The sequence below is a fragment of the Carcharodon carcharias genome, chromosome 6 (assembly GCF_017639515.1).
Source record: "Carcharodon carcharias isolate sCarCar2 chromosome 6, sCarCar2.pri, whole genome shotgun sequence".
Classification (NCBI taxonomy): Eukaryota; Metazoa; Chordata; class Chondrichthyes; order Lamniformes; family Lamnidae; genus Carcharodon; species Carcharodon carcharias.
Genome location: NC_054472.1, coordinates 14,824,817 through 14,844,014, shown reverse-complemented (window position 1 = coordinate 14,844,014; position 19,198 = coordinate 14,824,817). Strand labels below are relative to the sequence as shown.

Here is a 19,198-nt window from a genome sequence, read left to right as displayed (position 1 = left end):
CTTCTATTGCTTCTGGAATCACCCCTATTGGCTCATTTAACTTCTGTAGTGAGCAGTTGACACATACACAACTAAGAAGGTCCAGGGTTCATTATGGGCCTGTACTGAGTTACTTGGCCTCCACATTGGCAGGGGTAAGGATTCCACAATTGTCCTCAAAGGCCTTGGTTTAGAGAAGTGAAACTTAGCCAGGGTTTCTACTCCTGATTGCTGTCCTGTCACCCTTGCCGGAAGTGATGTTGGATGCTCAGTTGCGATGCATCTGGGGTTAAGGTGTCTGCTGGTAGTCATTGCCAAGACTTACACATGAAAAGTGGCCACGTTGGAAGGTATGGGAGGTGGACCAGTGTCTGTGAAAACGTACAACAAGGAGTTACCACAATCAGGAGAAAAGGAAGGGTCCAAATTGGTAAGGAAGAAAGGCATTTTTTCATTTCAACTAGTTATAAAGTCCAGGATCCCACTTTTTTTAAATTGCCTTTTCAACTTGCCCTGCCACTTTCTAAGATCTGTGTATACACACCCACTTGACCTCTCTGCTTTTGCACCCCCTTTTAAAATTATACCAATTCATTGTTCTACCTTTATTGAGACACACTCAAATGGATCAATGCTGCAGTGATGCCATGTCAGCTCTGGCTTATCAGCATAGAAATATTCCGGTTCCACATCCAAACTCGCTTAATATTCAGATATTTTAAGATTGATTTTCCAAGTTTAAGCACACGGGAGGTACCTCGCCTGTTATGAGTGCATATTGGAAACTCATAAGCACTGTGGTCTAGAACTTCTGTCTATTGGTTACAATTGATGGAGAATCATAGGTACCATGTCTGCAATTTTCCAAAGGCATGTTCACAATGTGCTGCACCACAGCTGTCCTCTTTCTCTCTTCTTCTTTTTCTTGTTTTCATATAGCACCTTTTACGCCCTCTAAGGTGGGTATAAGTAATCCCATAACACTAGTTTGAAGAACAGCAGGGGAGTTATCACTGGTGTATTGGCCAATGTTTGTCCCTCAATCAGCTTCGTAAAAACAGGTCATCTGGTCATTATCACATTGCTGTTTATGGGAGCTTGCTGTGTGCATAATGTCTGCCAAATTTTATAAATCACAACAGCGGCTTCGCTTCAAAAGCCACGCCATTGGCTGTAAAGCGTTTGGGGGGATCTAGTAGTCGTGAGAGGTGCTATATAAACCATAAGTCCCAGCAGTTAATATCAGCCTGGCCTCATGCCATCAAGTCTACAAAAGATGTCTCAGCCACCCTGAGTTGAAATCTCAGCTATGACAGTAGAAGTGCAGATGTGCCCAGATTTGGCAACTATTTTTTGTTGCCAGAATTGCATGTGTTTTGTATGGAAGCTCTGGAAACCAAATTGATAATTCAGCATCTTGTTTTAATTTGTTCGTATCTAAAATGTTGATGTAATTAGCATGAGGTTCACAAAAGTAGCACGGTATTCCTGAAAGCTGCACGACATTATTGTTTTAATTGATTGTTTCTAGAGTCTTTATTAAAATAATTAGCGCCAGAAAAATAAATTAACAGGAACAATAATGCAGACAGTCAGGGCAGGTGCAATTATTCAGCAGCTAACAACATTTCTATTTTGAAGCCTTTCACATTTTCAAATGTCAGAGCTTCAGAAATAAACAAATTCTGTGCAACATTAATGAGGTCACTGTACATTCCTAGTTATCTTGTCTTTAACGTCGATCACCAGAAATGCATTCTCTAACAATGCAAAAAGACTTACATCTGGAAGGCCGCATGAAGGCTCTCCTGTAAATTCTCTGACTGTTCCGGGTTGATCTCCTCCCGAGATTTTGTTCCCTAAAGAAAACAGAAACTACCTGAAACAAAAAAGAAACCGTTGCCCGAAATATACAGGGATGGAAATTCCACATGGCCAAAATATGGAATCCAGCCATAATTTCAGGGAGAAGAGTGGAGAGTATGTAACTTAGGGAAGAGGTTGGGATCCAGTAGGATTTCACCCCATTGATGACTTGCCAGAAAACTGTGTCCCCATGCCCTGGGCACCTCTTATTCCCGTGCCAACCTGTGTCATCTCCAGCGCCCAGTGGGAGGTCCACCCAATGTGCCCCTGATAGGCCCAGCAAGAACTACATTGGTTCAGAAAGGGTGTGCATTCCCACTCTGGCCCTCATAAAGAAGAGTACAGTAATCGCTTTCGGGAGATGTGGAAGAAGAATAAAATCAGTTTTAATGATCTTTTTCTTGAGCCTGGCACAGGAGCCCCACTCCTCACTGCCCCAATCTCCTCCTTCTCCATGAGACAAACACCTCTATTGGGTCACGATAGGCTTAAGTGCCACTCACCAAATATTTAATTGGCCCCACCCTTGACATCTTGACATGGTCACTGTCAGGTCATAACAGTGGATAGAAGACCCATCCCACCAGACTCCCTGTAATGCTACGGAACTTCTGCCCTATACACCTGTAAACTGAATCAGTTATTAGGGTCTAGAATAATAGACATTTAATAGGATTGTGTACCTACTTTGGATTGCCGCATTGACTCTTCATAACCTCAAGGGCACACATATCATATGAGGGTATACTGAGCTATGCAGAACAGGACCCTCTGACATATCTCCATTGTGCTCATGTTCCTGTGCCCTCCCTGTGTCTCCTCGAATTTCAGTTATTGCTTTGCTTCTCTCACTGTACTCTGTTGCTTCCTTCTCCTTGCTTGTCTAATTCTCTTTAGGGAGGGGTTGGTGGATTATATGCCAGAGAGGATAGTTGTGAAGGGCTGCAGGTTGTGTGTTTATGGTGACAGGTATAGGGTACAATTCTGGCTTGAAGCCTCAGTGGCTCCCTTCACATCCTCCATTGCTTCATCTTTCTCTCTTGGTTCTGATGTCACTACATTCTTTATTTTTTCCCCCTTCCCACAGCATCCACCCCAACCCTTTCTATGTTTTATTTTAGTCATTCATGGAATGTGGGCTTCGCTGGCTGGGCCAGTGTTTATTGCCCATCCCTAGTTGCCCTTGAGAAGTTAGTGGTGAGCTGCCTTCTTGAACCACGGCAGTCCATGTGGTGTGGGTACACCCACAGTGCTGTTAGGGAAGGAGTTTCAGGATTTTGACCCAGCGACAGTGAAGGAACGGCGATTTATTTCCATGGTGAGTGACCTGGAGGGAAACTTCTAGGTGGCGGTGTTCCCATATGTCTGCTGCCCTTGTCTTTCCAGATGATAGTGGTTGTGGGTTAGGAAGGTGCTGTCTAAGGAAGCTTGGTGAATTCCTGCACTGCATTCCCACCCTTTGTTTATCTTGCATCCCTTAACAGTTTCCTTTAGTCCTGTTGCTCAAAATATGTTCTCCCAGACCCTTTGCTTCCCTCCTATGTGACTCATCCATCTCTCACTCCTCCCTCCCCAAACTCACATCTTGTCTTCTCCATCCTCATGTTGTATCATCTCCTCTCCCATCAGCTGCCATTCTATCACTTCATCACCCCTGAGGCCCCATTTTCCGAAACTCCTCATTTCATATCTCCTTCCCATGGATGCCTGTTCATCCCTAACCCGCCTCAGCCAGGAAAGTGGCCTGAACTCCTGAAGATATGAAGAAGATTGGTAATATGCTTGTAGTACACCTTCGTTTTTAAAATTCTCATCCTTCTGTACAAATCCCTACATGGCCTCACCCCTCCCTATCTATGTTACCTCATCCAGCCCCACAACCCTCCCAGATCATGCTGTTCCTCTCATTCTGGCCTCTTGCACATCCCTAATTTTCCTGGTTCTATCTGCCTGGGCCCTAAGATTTGAAATTCCCTCCCTAAACCTTTCTGTCTCCCTTTACCTCTCTCTCTCTCTCTCTCTCCTCCTTTAAGATGTTCCTTAAAATTGGCCTCTATGATCAACCTTTTAGTCACCTGGCCGGATATGTCCTTCATGTGGTTTGGCAAAATTGGAAGATTTCTCGGGGGAGGAACCCCAATACCCAGCCTTCCTACATGGACAACCTGAGGCCAGATTTTTCCCTGACAGTTTGCGGAAAGTGGAGATTCAATATAGTGTGGGCGCCACTGGCCTTCGTGCCAATTATGTACACTGCGTCTGATCTCTCGCACACCAGTTGGGGCTGTGCTGGAGGACAGAGGCAGGTGCCAGTCTGTGAAATCGCAGAGCTGGCTAAAATGTTGATATAAAGCATAAAATGCACATACTGTGACACAAAAACTAAGGTTAATGTGAATGCAAAGCGTGCACCAAATTTACTCATATCTTAATGGAGAAATATAATGCCATACAGTATGACAGATTAGCCATGATCATATTGAATGGCAGGGCAGGCTTGAGGGGCCGAATGGCCTACTCCTGCTCCTATTTCTTATGTTCTTATGACATATCCTGAAATTATTTAAATTTTCAATTAAGTTTCCATACAGAATAAACAAAACAATAGAACAAAAATGGCAAAATACATACACAATATAGACTAATTCTTAAAAATGGAAACATGTGCACATTCCTATCTATACTTAAAAAAGCAAATCAATACCACCCACATACAGTAAAGCACAGGAGAAATGTAATGAGAAAATCAGTAAAGATACTTTATTGTGACATTTTAATGTAACTACAAATCTGTACAGTCTAAAGAAATGCTTTATATTTAAGCTGCTTTCAGCAAATAACACACATCACTAAAGCACAACGGTATTAATAAAGTAGCTACAATGCTGGTAATTTAACATAATTTGTCCGAACGCTTGCTTATTACATCAGGCAGCTTCAACAGAATAAAACACTTATTACGCGTGTTGACTAGCAATGAATTCTTAGTCATTTTTCCTGTCATGCAATAAATACAGTGACAACACTAACCTTCCTTAACAGAAATTGTACTTTTTTTTTAACAGTAGAGAATCATTCACTTTTAAGGCTATTTAAATCTACCCATGGCTAATGGATGGATTTAAAATACAGGTTTGCCATGATTTAGTTGAATGGTGGAGTAGGCTGGAGGGACTGAATGGCCTACTTCTGTACCTATGTTCCAGTGTTAAGTTATGTAAAACAAGTTGCACAAGTGCGATTTATGCATTTTTAATGATTTCATGTACACGGGGAAAAAGACTCAGAATTACATTTCATTGAGTCTGTACTTCCAGCACAGCCACATTCAAAGAGGTCGGAGGTCACTAACACGGTAATGCTCATTGTCCCAATCACACTTCCTTTAAACATGTTCCCCACTGTGAACCCATGATCACTGAGTTTACCCTTAAACAGTCCTCCAAATGAATTTTTAAGCATGGATTCTCACAAAGCAAAGACTAGCTTATGCAGTATTTATTTTGAATGCTTCCCCCCCCACCCCCCCAAAGTTTGTGCTGCAATTACCTCAAAATTTTGAAAGGTTTTTGAGAGGTTAAGCAGTGGAGGATTACTCTCACTAGTCAGCGAATTGGTAACAGAGAGACTAAATTTAGGATTGGTGCTAAAAAGCATGAAGGAGGAGGTTTGAAGAAATTTTGCTCTCACAAAGGATTATTAAAATGCAGAATATATTACTACAAAGTAACTATTCAGGCTGAGTCAATCATGGCATTTAAGGGAGAATTAGATAAACAGGAAGAGGAGTCACATTAAAGGAGTGCGGAGGAAGGGAGAGGAAACGGATTAGAGGAGACATGTTTTAGTGTGAGCAGGCACTGGCACAGGCAGGTCAACCAATCTCCTTCAGTGCCAACATTTCCATGATTCCCATGGAACATTGTAGTGTAGGTAAGTTTTATATTTTAAAGTTCATTTCTGTATTCTGCAAAATGTGAGACGCGTGTTTTGCCTTGCTAAGGAGCGTTGCAGTGACTAATTAAAGATTACCATGCAATCGCTAATTATTTAAGTAAAGTGCATCCCAGCACACTTACGGGGAAAAAAAAAACATTTCCCTAATTAAAGTTTCACTCCAGAGACATGAACACAAAAATCTAGGCTGACAATCCAGTGCAACACCGAGGGAGGGCTGCACTGTCAGTCTTTCAGTTGAAACCGAGGGCCCATCTGCTTTCTCAAGTGGCCATAACTGATCCCATAGCTACTATTGTGAAGAACAGAAGGGTGAGTTCTCCCCGGTGTCTTGGTCAATATTTATCCCCCAATCAACGTCAGAGATTATCTGGTCGTTATCACACTACAGTTTGAGAGTGCTTGCTGTGTGCAAATTGACAGCTATGTACATTACAATAATGTTAACACCTCAAAAAAATACTTATCAACTCATAGACGTCTACAGCACAGAAGGAGGCCATTTGGCCCAGTCAACAAAGATCTGACTACACTAATCCCATTTTCCAGTGCTTGGCCCATAGCCCTGGAGGCTATGGCAAAGCAAGTGAATATCATAATACTTCTTAAATGTTATGAGAGTTTCTGACTCAATCACCCTTTCAGGCAGTGAGTTCCAGACTCCCACCACCCTCTGGGTGAAAGAAATTCTCCTCAACTCCCCTCTTAGCCTTCTACCTCTTACCTTAAATCTATGCCCCCGGGTTATTGACCCCTCTATTAATGGAAAAAGTGCCTTCCTATCCACCCTATCTACCCCTCATAATCCTATACACCTCTATTAGATCCCCTCTCAACCTTCACTGTTCCAAGGAAAACAACCCCAGCCTATCCAATCTTTCCTCATAGCTCAGACCCTCCAGCCCAAGCAGTATCCTGGTAAATCTCCTCTGCACCCTCTCCAGTGCAATCACATCCTTCCTATAATGTGGTGACCAGAACTGCAGGCAGTACTCCAGTTGTGGCCTAACCGGTGTTTAATACAGTTCCAGCATAACCTCCCTGCTCTTGTATTCTACACCTTGGCTAATAAAGGCAAGTATCCCATATGCCCTCTTAACCACCTTATCTACCTGCCCTGCTAGCTTCAGGGATCTGTGGATATGCACACCAAGGTCCCACTGATCTTCATGCATTCCAGGATCCTACCATTCATAGTGTATACCCTTGCCTTGTTAGTCCTCTCCAAGTGCATTACCTCACACTTTTCGGGCTGAATTCCATTTGCCCCTGCTCTGCCCACTTGACCAGCCCATTGATATCCTCCTGCAGTTTGCAAATATCCTTCTCAATATTTACCACCTCACCACTTTTCATGTCATTCGTGAACTCCTTAATCATACCCCCTACATTTAAGTCCAAATCATTTATGTACACCACAGACAGCAAGGGCCCCAGCACCGAGCCCTGTGGAACCCCACTAGAAACAGACTTCCAGTCACAGAGGCATCCCCTTACCATCACCGTCTGCTCCCTGCCTCTCAGCCAATTTTGGATGCAATGTGCCACTTTGCCTTGGATCCCATGGGCTCTTACTTTCTTGACCAGTCTGCCATGAGGGACCTTATCATAAGCCTTGCTAAAGTCCATGTAGACCACATCAAAAGCATTACCCTCATCAACACTCCTGGTTACCCCCTCAAAATATTCGATCAAATTTGTCAAACACAACCTTCCCTTAACAAATCCGTGCTGACTATCCCTAATTAATCTGTGTCTCTCCAAGTGCAGATATATTCTGTCCCTCAGAATTCTTTCTAGTAACTTCCCCACCATCGAGGTTAGACTGACTGGCCTGTAATTTCCTGGTCTATCCCTTCCTCCCTTTTTTAATAATGGGACAATGTTGGCAATCCTCCACTCCTCTGGCACCTCACCTGTGGCCAGAGAGTATTTGAAAATTACTGCCAGGGCCCCTGATATCCCTACCCTTGCCTCCCTCAACAGCCTGGGATACATCCGGGCCTGCGGATTTACCAATTTTAAGGCAGCTAAACCCACTGGTACCTCCTTTCTGTCTATGTTAATTTCCTCTAATATTTCACAGTCCTCCACCCTGATGTCTATAGCTGTGTCGTCCTTTTCCATTGAGAAGACCAACGCAAAGTATTCATTGAGGACTGTACCCACATCTTCCGGGTCCACACACAGATTACCTCTATGGTCCCTAATTGGCCCTAATCTTTGCCTATTTATTTTCTTGCTCTTTATATATTTAAAAAAATCCTTTATTCTACCCACCAATGCTTTCTCATGCACCCTCATTGCTTTCCTAATTTCCTTTCCCCCCTGCACTTCTTACAGTCCTCTAAGGACTCTGCCGCACTGAGCCCTCAGTATCTGCCATAAGCTTCTCTTTTTTTCTTAATCCTAACCTTTATGTCCTTTGATATCCAGGGTTCTCCAGACTTGGTTCTCTTCCTTTGTCTTTATGGGAGCATATTTGCCCTGTATTCTCGCTATTTCCTCCCTGAATGCCTCCCACTGCTCTGATACAGTTTTATCTGCAAGTAGCTGCTCCCAATCCACTTGGGCCAAATTGTATCTCATCTTAATAAAATTAGCCTTTAAAAAACTCAGCAGGTCTGGCAGCATCGGCGGAGAAGAAAAGAGTTGATGTTTCGAGTCCTCATGACCCTTCAACAGAACTGATTTTTCTTTACAAGGAGAGGGAAATATAAGCTGGTTTAAGGTTGGGGGGGGCGGTGGGGGGTGGTTGGTTGGGAGAGAAGTGGAGGGGGTGGGGTGTGGTTGTAGGGACAAGCAAGCGGTGATAGGAGCAGATCATCAAAAGATGTCACAGACAAAAGAACAAAAGAACACATAGGTGTTGAGATAAAAACAAAAAACTGCGGATGCTGGAAATCCAAAACAAAAGCAGAATTACCTGGAAAAACTCAGCAGGTCTGGCAGCATCGGCGGACAAGAAAAGAGCTGACGCTTCGAGTCCTCATGACCTTTCAACAGAACTAGGTGAATCCAAGGAGAGGGGTGAAATATAAGCTGGTTTAAGGTGGGGGAGGGGGGGGGGGGAGAGAAGTGGATGGGGGGGTTGTTGTAGGGACAAACAAGCAGTGATAGGAGCAGATCATCAAAAGATGTCACAGACAAAAGAACAAAAGAACATAGAGGTGTTGAAGTTGGTGATATTATCTAAACAAATGTGCTAATTAAGAATGGATCGTAGGGCACTCAAGGTATAGCTGTAGTGGGGGTGGGGGGGGCATAAAAGATTTTAAAAAATGGAAATAGGTGGGAAAAGAAAAATCTATATAAATTATTGGAAAAAAACAAAAGGAAGGGGGAAGAAACAGAAAGGGGGTGGGGATGGAGGAGGGAGTTCAAGATCTAAAGTTGTTGAATTCAATATTCAGTCCGGAAGGCTGTAAAGTGCCTAGTCGGAAGATGAGGTGCTGTTCCTCCAGTTTGCGTTGGGCTTCACTGGAACAATGCAGCAGGCCAAGGACAGACATGTGAGCAAGAGAGCAGGGTGGAGTGTTAAAATGGCAAGCGACAGGGAGGTTTGGGTCATTCTTGCAGACAGACCGCAGGTGTTCTGCAAAGCGGTCACCCAGTTTACGTTTGGTCTCTCCAATGTAGAGGAAACCGCATTGGGAGCAATGAATACAGTAGACTAAGTTGGGGGAAATGCAAGTAAAATGCTGCTTCACTTGAAAGGAGTGTTTGGGCCCTTGGACGGTGAGGAGAGAGGAAGTGAAGGGGCAGGTGTTACATCTTTTGCGTGGGCATGGGGAGGTGCCATAGGTGGGGGTTGAGGAGTAGGGGGTGATGGAGGAGTGGACCAGGGTGTCCCGGAGGGAACGATCCCTACGGAATGCTGACCGGGGGGGGGTGAAGGGAAGATGTGTTTGGTGATGGCATCATGCTGGAGTTGGCAGAAATGGCGGAGGATGGTACTTTGAATGTGGAGGCTGGTGGGGTGATAAGTGAGGACAAGGGGGACCCTATCATGTTTCTGGGAGGTAGGAGAAGGCGTGAGGGCGGATGCGCAGGAGATGGGCCGGACACGGTTGAGGGCCCTGTCAATGACCGTGGGTGGAAAACCTCGGTTAAGGAAAAAGGAGGATATGTCAGAGGAACTGTTTTTGAAGGTAGCATCATCAGAATAGATGTGACGAAGGTGAAGGAACTGAGAGAATGGGATGGAGTCCTTACAGGAAGCGGGGTGTGAGGAGCTGTAATCAAAGTAGCTGTGGGAGTCGGTAGGCTTGAAATGGATATTGGTGGACAGTCTATCACCAGAGATTGAGACAGAGAGGTCAAGGAAGGGAAGGGAAGTGTCAGAGATGGACCATGTGAAAATTATGGAGGGGTGGAGATTGGAAGCAAAATTAATACATTTTTCCAAGTCCCGACGAGAGCATGAAGCAGCACCAAAGTAATCATCGATGTACCGGAGAAAGAGTTGTGGAAGGGGGCCGGAGTAGGACTGGAACAAGGAATGTTCCACATTCATTCCTTGAAGGAACATTCCTTGTTCCAGTCCTACTCCGGCCCCCTTCCACAACTCCTTCTCCGCCGATGCTGCCAGACCTGCTGAGTTTTTCCAGGTAATTCTGTTTTTGTTTTGGATTTCCAGCATCTACAGTTTTTTGTTTTTATAAAATTAGCCTTTCCCCAGGTTAGAATTTTTATTCAGCCCAGCCCAACCTTATCCTTTTCCATAACTAGCCTAAATCTAACTTAGTTATCTTCATATATCTAAAATGCTCCCCCTACTGATACGCCTTCCACCTACCCAGGCTCATTTCTGAATATTAGGCCCAGAACTGCCCCCTCCCTTGTTGGGCTTTCTACGTACTGGCTAAAAAAGTTCTCCTGGATGCAACGTAAGAATTTTGCTCCCTCCCTATCTTGCACACTAAAACTATCCCAGTTAATACTTGGGTAGTTAAAACCCCCTATTACTCCCCTATTCTTCTTATACTTCTCTAAAATTTGATTACATATTTGATCCTCTATCTCTCCCTGACTGTTTGGGGGACTACAGTACACACCCAACAGCGTGTTTGTCTCTTTTATGTTTTTTTACTTCTACCTATTTGGCCTCATTTGATGATCCTTCCAAGGCATCATCCCTCCTCACTGCTATAATCGATTCCTTGATCAATATTGCAACCCCCGTCCTCTTCTATCCCCCTCTCTATTTCATCTGAATTCCCTATAACCAGGAATGTTAAGCTGCCTATCCTGCCGTTCTTTTAGCCAAGTCTCGGCTATAGCTATGATATCATACTCCCACGTGCCTATCTGTGCCCTAAGTTCATCTGTCTTATTCCTCAGACTCCTTGCATTAAAATATATTCCATTTAGCCTTGCTAAACTCACTTCTATCTTTTATAGCCTGTTTCCCCTGCCTTCCAGACTCACTTACCAGTGTTTTAACTTCCAATTCCATCTTGGCTTCTCTCCCCTCTGAACTACTTTTCAGGATCTCATCTCCCTGCCAATTTAGTTTAAATCTGTCCCAACAGCATTAGCAGACCTCCCCGCGAGGATGTTGGTCCCATTCCTGTTCAGATGTAATCTCTCGTCCTAGGGTCCTCCTCTCGCGGTCTCCTCTAGGTGCTGCTAACTGCCTGTCCCAGGATCCTCCTCTTGCACTCTCCTCTTAATTTACTGTAAAACACTTTGGGATGTCCTGAGCTTGAGTAAGGTGCTATATAAATGTAAGTCTTCCTTTCTTCATTCAAAACGTTGCAACCAATCTACCTGAGTAAATTCAGAGAGCCTACTCGAAATGGAGTCCTTAGCAAGTTAATATAGTACAAAATTTCTGTGCCTGTTCTCCTATTTCACACTCTCAATTCTTTCAATCAGTGAAAGAGGAACTTTTGCTGCTGGTTAAGCCACTAGGCATAATGGTTTGTTGTTTTAATAACTATTTTTGAGCACAATTGGGAGGTTCTATCTGAAAACATTTCATTCCATGAAAATAAACATGGGGTTTATATAAGAAAGAAACTCTCCATTTCTTTTATTTTTCAGCAAGGTGTTGCCTCCTAGGCAGGGTGATGTTCCACACACACCAATGTCCAAATGACCATGTGCATGTCTTAACAGACTATTCATCTACAGGAAGGACATGACAACCAATCTCTTCCCTTTCCCCACACACTGCCCACACAGAAACCCTTCCACCAGTGGTCACAAGTGGGCACAAATAGGAACCCAGGTTGCTATTCTTCTGTCTCAACCAGGGATGCTGAGTCCAACTGACAGCTGTGATCCCAACTGAGATCCAGTAGCTCACATGGGATTAAATCCAGGATTTCCAGGAGTATATGGCTCAGCCATTGGATAAACTAGCCTGGCAAAATTTAGATCTTTAATTGCTTGGCTATATTTCTCTGCAGGATAAAAGAGAGGCTTCATAGGTTATGACAATAGGTTAAGAAAATAAAACATGATCAAAGACCCCCAAAAAGCCTTTCAGGTGGAGACTGATCTGCATTATTCACTGAGACCTACTCCACATCCAATGTGCATAGTGCATTGCCATACATTTCTGATGCACTGTCAGTGGCTCAGAGTTCAGTATCTGTTATCATCAGGTGATACAATGGAGGTCCCGCATTCATTTTTGTCAACCATTTTGTTTTAATTAAACAATTCCCGCATTTGCTTCTTGCTGTTCCTTCCCTTGCTAAAGCTTCACAAACTGGGTAGCTGCTTTCCTCACAATGTTGGTTTTTCCACTCAGGCAAGGAGAGACCTGAATCAATGCAGGAAACTTTAAAAAGCTGTTTTGCACCTACTACAGCAGACCTGAATACCTGGAGACTTCATACTGTGCTGCCTCTACAGGAAGTCCTTTTGACATTCTTGCATTTTTACAGGTTGTGGAGAAGGAAGATTGAGAGGAAGCATTGCCAGACAGGTATGTTGGCACCTCCTCTGTGTCTGCTTCATCTGTCATTATGTCATTACAGGGTCAAGTGTTTCTAGTTGCACATGCAGGAGATCACCTTCATAGAGGAGAACACACTACCCAAAAACGTCTACACATAAATCTGTGCACTGCTGAAGTCACAGCCGGAATATGCATCCACCACTGACTTTCAAGGTAACTGCTACCTTGAACTTACAATCAACAGAGGCCCGACAAACAGAGCAGGGTAGTCCCATCATATCACCAAAGCGATAGCACACAGTTACGCCATGCAGGTCATAGGTGCGTTGTTTGTGCAGGCAGTTCCATTCAGTTATCCTGCAAGGCAGATGCACAGTTACACAATGGCAAAGGGGCCCTGGTATCATGTTGACATGAGATGAGATACAACAGAAACCACCGCCATTAGCCAACCCTCACAAATAGGCACATCTGCACAAATGACTGATCGCCTTTGATGAGCAATACAATCGATCAAGTCCCAAATTCACACAATGCACAGCAGTCATTGGTGCTCGTACCCTGCACTGAGCAAAAAGACCATTGCGGCCATTTACCACAGTGTCACATCTCACACCATGAACTTCAGCCTGCCTCACCTGAAAAAGTCACAGGACACATGAAGATTACCAATCTTTATTATGTTCCTTATTTTCAAAGCACCCAGCATCATTTGAAAGTTCCCCTCAAGGCTGCCTCTTCCAACTGTAGTTTGTGTAGAAAGAAGTTGACGGTTACCAATTGTTTATTCCCACGGAGATTCTCTTGTTCGTCATTTCTTCATGGGTGGAGAGAGAGAATGAGGAACAGCAGGAACCTGGGAAGCCAGACTCCTAAAACAGCATCACAGGAGATCTTGACCTTCCTATAATTACCCAGCCACGAAGATGTATAACGCCAGATCATCATTCCTCAATATAACCTTGCACCTGTGCATTAGAAGGCCTGTGGAAAGTGCAGAGACCTTCTGAAGCTGTTGCATGCTCCAGAATGCCTTACTTAGAAAAGTACTGTCCAATGGTACCATAAAGAACATAACACCCTATGAAAGAGGAGCAGGAATAAGCCATATAGCCCTTGAGCCAGCTCCAACAGTCAATAAGATCCTGGGTGATCTTCATTATCAACTCCACTTTTCCATTATGTTGTCACCTGCCTGATTCAAGTGCCTAAAAATATCAATTTCAGTCCTGAATATACTCAATGACTGCATGAGCAGCCACAGCCCCCAGGATAGAGAATCCAAAGATTTAAAACCCTCTGAGTGTAGAAATTTCTCTTCGTCTCAGACCTAAACATCTGACCCTTTATCCTGAGACTATCATCCCTTGTTCTAGTCTCAATAGTCAGGGGGAACTCCCTCATTGCAGCTACCCCGTCAAGCCCTCTTATATGTTTCAATCAGATCAGCTCTCATTCTTCTAAACTTCAGAGAATGTAGGCACATTTGACTCATTTGCCCCTCATAGGACAATCCTCTCATCCCAGGAATCCATGTATTGAACCTTTATTGCTCCCCATCTGAGGCAAGTACATCCTTCCTTAGGCAGGGAGATGAAAACAGTGCACAGCTCTATATAATTGCAGCAAGACATCTTTACTCTTAAACAACACCACCCTTGCAATAAAGGGTGGTATTGAAATCTGTTCACACAGTGGGAGAGCTTTTGCAGTGCCGGTTGTGTGAACCTAATGCACCACAAGCATTTTGTTTTCCCAACAGGGCTCAAGCTTGTTGTCTGGTTGCTCAACATGTAGAGTCTCACATCTATATAAACGTCCACTCAAGTATATCACCTTCCACCTCAGCTACATCACCCCCTGATTTCCTTGTGTACTGCGAATCACTTGATGTTAACTCTTCATCTAGGGGTTACATGGGGTGAACCTATCTAGAAGGGTAAGTGATAGAGCTCATGACACAATAGGCTTATTTCTACTGGCAGTGCCAGATGTTAAAGCTTCTTGCACTGCCCGTTTCTCCTCTCTCTCTCTCCCTCTCTCTCTCTCTTTGCGCAGCATTTTTCTTGCCTCCAGTTTCTGCAGAGATGAGTAAGAAATATAATGGGTCTCCCACTGTATACATTTTCCTTCCTGTTAGGGTCATGTCAGGCTCTCCTCCGAGTATTAGCGTCATATATGAGAAACCATGGGTGGGATTTTACGTCCCCTCCCGCTGGCGGATTGGACGGCTCGCCACATGTTCTGGCCCCACCCCCCCGCCACAACGGGGCTGTAAAACTCTGCCCCATATTCTAGTCTTCAATGATTAGCACTGAGTCAGACAAGCTAATTGTAGGTGGAGGCGCTCCCTCGTCTCCATCCCGGAAGCATTAGCTGAGTGAATTCCCAGAATTTGCGTTTCCTTCTCTACCTCCTGCTGCCCCTCCTCCTGTAACCTGTCCTTTTGAAATTCGTGAACACCTTTTGAAGTCTCATTACTTTCTATGGGGATTCCACAAAAGAAGTGACGACAATTTTCAAATTGAATAGTCTGTGACTGAAAATAACAGGAATTCTTGTGTCATTGAGGTAAAAGTTCTGCCCAATTCCTGAGATGCAGTATCCATTAAATTGAAATCCTCCATGTGAAGATGTGATGACAGATCATTTACTGCACAGGATGATCGCCTTCGATTTGTGGATTTTGTGCATTTTAAGATCGAAGATAGGTCAATGTCTGAAATGTACATAATATGTATTAACAACACTTGCAGCCATGGCACTTATCTTTGCTGACCTTGTGAGATCAAAAACCTATATTAGAAAGGGGGCCCGGGGAGTGAGGAATCATTCACCAATACTTGCGCCATTTTCTTTCGAGCGGTCATGCCGGCTGTATCGACATGTCTTGTGCCGCACATTCCCACTATTCCACCTCCATGCCTAATTTCAGCGTGAACAACGTTTACGTCACAGTCCGAGAAATTTGAGGTTCTCTTCGTTTTGGTTCCTTTCGGGTCCGTGTGTTCAGCTTGGTAACCCTGCTGCTTCTGCCACGAATGCTGCAGCTTTAAGTGCTTACTCCACAGCTCATATCCAGGTCTCCTGGTGTAGGTAGCCAACTGTCAGTAGGACTTGCATCTTTTGCTCACCCTGGAATATTTAAAGGATTTGATCTCAGAATTTTTAACAGGAAAAGCATCGGAGACCACTGGCCGGACCGAAGTCCCATTTGACCGCAGGTATGGCAGCATCCTGAGTGACATACAGTTTCAGGGGGTATGTGTGTGTGGTGCACAGGTTACATTATGAGAAACAAATATAGCCACTTGGAGGAGATGAAGAAAGTCATGCATCTGATTAAATGCTTTTGCGATGGCTGCTAACTCACTGATTTGATTTTCTTTGTGAATGAAAATTTGCAGAGTGGTGTTCACTTTTCTTTATTGATGTATATAAAGCATTTTAGATAATTACCATTCTTTGTAGGCTACTAGTTTGCCCAGACCCAACGCATTCTGCCCTACAGATTCAATTTGGGACTCGAGTATGTGCCAGATTCAAGGCTGTTTATTATATCAATATAGATAATATCCCCAAAGTGCCAAGGGAGCCATGAATGCCCACTTGGTGTCCCTATAGACTGGGATCTGTATTCACTGATGTTCTCCTGCATTGACCCCATCGCAATGTAATGAGTTTGCTCCTTGAAATTTTCAGTGGGAGTTCAGTAGCACGAGTCCTGTGTATGACTGGAGTAATGTGCTGGGGGTGGAGGAGATGTGGGAGGCAGGAAATTGGGAATCCAGCCTAAAGGAAGTCAAGAATTAATTAAGGATTGCAGCAACAGGCAGGGAGAGCCGCTAAGTAGGCAATTCAGTGAGTTGACTGTTAGGTAGCACTAACAGTTGACTTGTGTGTGATTTTTGTGCCACTTTTAAAGAAAATTTTCTAAGACTTGGCATAAATATCCAAAAATGTGGCAGGGAAACACATGATTGTCATCATATGCTGTCAAAGCAGCACAAAGCAACGGACTTCCTTGCTTTTCTCTCACTGTTTCATCTCCAAAAGAGAAAGGTTTGCATTAATTTAGCGCTCTTCATGATCATAGAATGTCCTGACGTCCTTTACAGCCAATGAAGTACTTTTGAAGTGCAGTGACTGTTGTAATGTAGAAATTCAGCAGCCAACTTGTGCACAGCAAACTCCCACAAACAGCAATGAGATAAAGACCAAGATAATTTATTTTTCTGATGTTGGTTGAGGAATAAATATCGGCCAGGGCACTGGAAGTAACCACCCAGCTCTTCTTCAAAATGGTGTCATGGGATCTTTTCCATTCACCTGAGAGGGCACACCGGGTCACACTGTAAAGATGGTACCTCCAACACTGCAGTACTCCCACAGTGCTGCACTGGAATGTCAGCCTAGATTTTTGCACTAAAGTCCTGGGCATGAACCCAGAATCTTCTGATTCCGAGGCGAGAGTGTTACACACTGAGCTACAGCTGAAACCAAGGGTGTTCTCCTCACCCATCCTGAGCTTAGACCTCTTTTCCTGCGGAGCCAAGGCAGAACCCTGAGACAAAGAGAATGATTAAGAGGATGAGGGAAGAAAATTTTTCTCATGGTCCATGGTGATGATATTGAGAATCACGGTGATGAGGGTGTTGAAGTTGAGTATATGTCCACTCAGGAATTCTTGGAACAAGATCATCCTCGTGTTCCTCTGCCACAAACCTCTCATTCTCACTCCTGCATCTTTAACTTCCTTATGCCCTTACACCAGCTGAGGTACTTTCATCCAGGAGAAAGCTATGGTATCAGTGAGGCTAAGACACAGGAAGGTTCAGTGAATGGTTGAAGATGTGCCAATCTTCCTAACAAGAGGCTGAGGAGAAGGTTGCCAACGCTTTGGAGTCGTCAGACCCAGATCTGAAGGATGCTGGAGAAATAATCACATCTCCTCCAAGTGTGTGCAGCAACTGACACTGGCGATGCTCAAGGCTACAGTTACGATTTGCAGGAACATGTGCAAAGTTTTCTTCTTATGCTAGAAATCAATGCAGCATAATGCACGGGGATCTGCAGCAGCTACTATGATCCCTGGAGTAATCGATCCCTCCTCCTCCATAGAAACACAGGCTGCTGTTCTTGTAGTACTGGCGGACAAATTAAACATCAATTAAGCTCCAGTAATCAACTTGCCCTGATTGAACAAGGAGCCATGCGCCTTTTTAGAATTATCCAGGAATTTGGGGAATCGACAGCTTCCCTTGTTTTCTCCATAGCAATGCCTCAGCCAACCAGAGTCGACTTGTCAGCCAATCAGCACCCTTTTCTCCTGTAGTGCAAATTATTATGATCCTTTGAAATTTGGCATTCTTGCATTTGTCCTGATGACTGCAAGGCGAAAAGTTTCAGCAACATTTCCCTCTTTTCAGCAATGTTCAACAGCTTATTAGAGGAACCAATGTGCAGTGCCAGCAAGGCTTCATCCTAATGCCATTGAGGCATCACCCTACCGCCCCCTCCCTCCCCCCACAACCACCCCCAGGAGACGGGGAAACTTGCATAGAGAGAGTCAGCTTTAGACGGTCTAGAGGCCAATTCAAGGTGGCATCATTGGAGGCCTGAGAGCAATCTGCCATCCACTGCCTCAGTTAAAGTTGGTGGGTGCCTCGATGAGACTGCGGAGAAAAAAATATGGAAAGCTTGTCCTCAAATCAAAATAAGTAATTAAGCAAACACTTCTCAAATGAAGCCATGCAACATAATAGCTATCTACAGCAGAGTTGTCATATTTAATCAGGGCACACAAACCATTTATATTGCTTTTCAAGCTTTGCTATCCTAACGTAATTGCCTAACTATACATAACCAAAGCAAATTGCTGCTGCTAAAAAAAACCCACGTTGCAGGTATTTGTTGAAATCATTCGATTGAACAAAGTTTCTTCCACGGGAGAGAAAGTACCATTCAAGTGAGCTTGAGCTGCTACTTACTGGGAATACAAAATAAATTGTTACATTATGTAACAATCACTCAAAAATATACAAGAGCTCAAAACACCCCCGTTGATCAGAAGCACATATTTCTAGCCTGGCTATTTAACTCATGCATTATTTCAGTTTTTGTGTTTCACATTTTAACCAGGGTTTCTGTTGAATACAAATGTATTGCTGAAGATTGTCAATAAAGGTACTGAAAATTGATTATTGTAGTGATTTCACAGCCTCGACTGCAACAGCATAAAGAGAGTAGATAGACTTACTAATCGTTGTTAAGACTTGCCTCAAAAGCCCATAATTTTGGACCTTCATTTAAAAATAAAATGAATCATGGGCCTAATCGTTGCTACCTCATTAAGAGATTAATGACAAACATCCTCTGGCAGTATAACATTAGCCACAGACAGACTCGGAACCCACAGCTGAAGCATGCATGGCAAGGGATCAAGACACCTTTATAAAAGCAAAATGCTGCGGATGTTGGAAA

The 19,198-nt window shown here is 43.9% G+C and overlaps 1 protein-coding gene across 1 annotated transcript in view; it reads right to left on the bottom strand.

Moving 5' to 3' along the window:
- ofcc1 (orofacial cleft 1 candidate 1) overlaps positions 1-19,198 on the bottom strand; it is a 333,910-nt gene that overhangs the window by 243,137 nt on the left and 71,575 nt on the right. Inside the window, exon 9 of the mRNA XM_041190069.1 lies at positions 1,762-1,838. Within this exon, the coding sequence (XP_041046003.1) occupies positions 1,762-1,838 (77 nt within the window). The remainder of the gene's footprint in view (positions 1-1,761; positions 1,839-19,198) is intronic.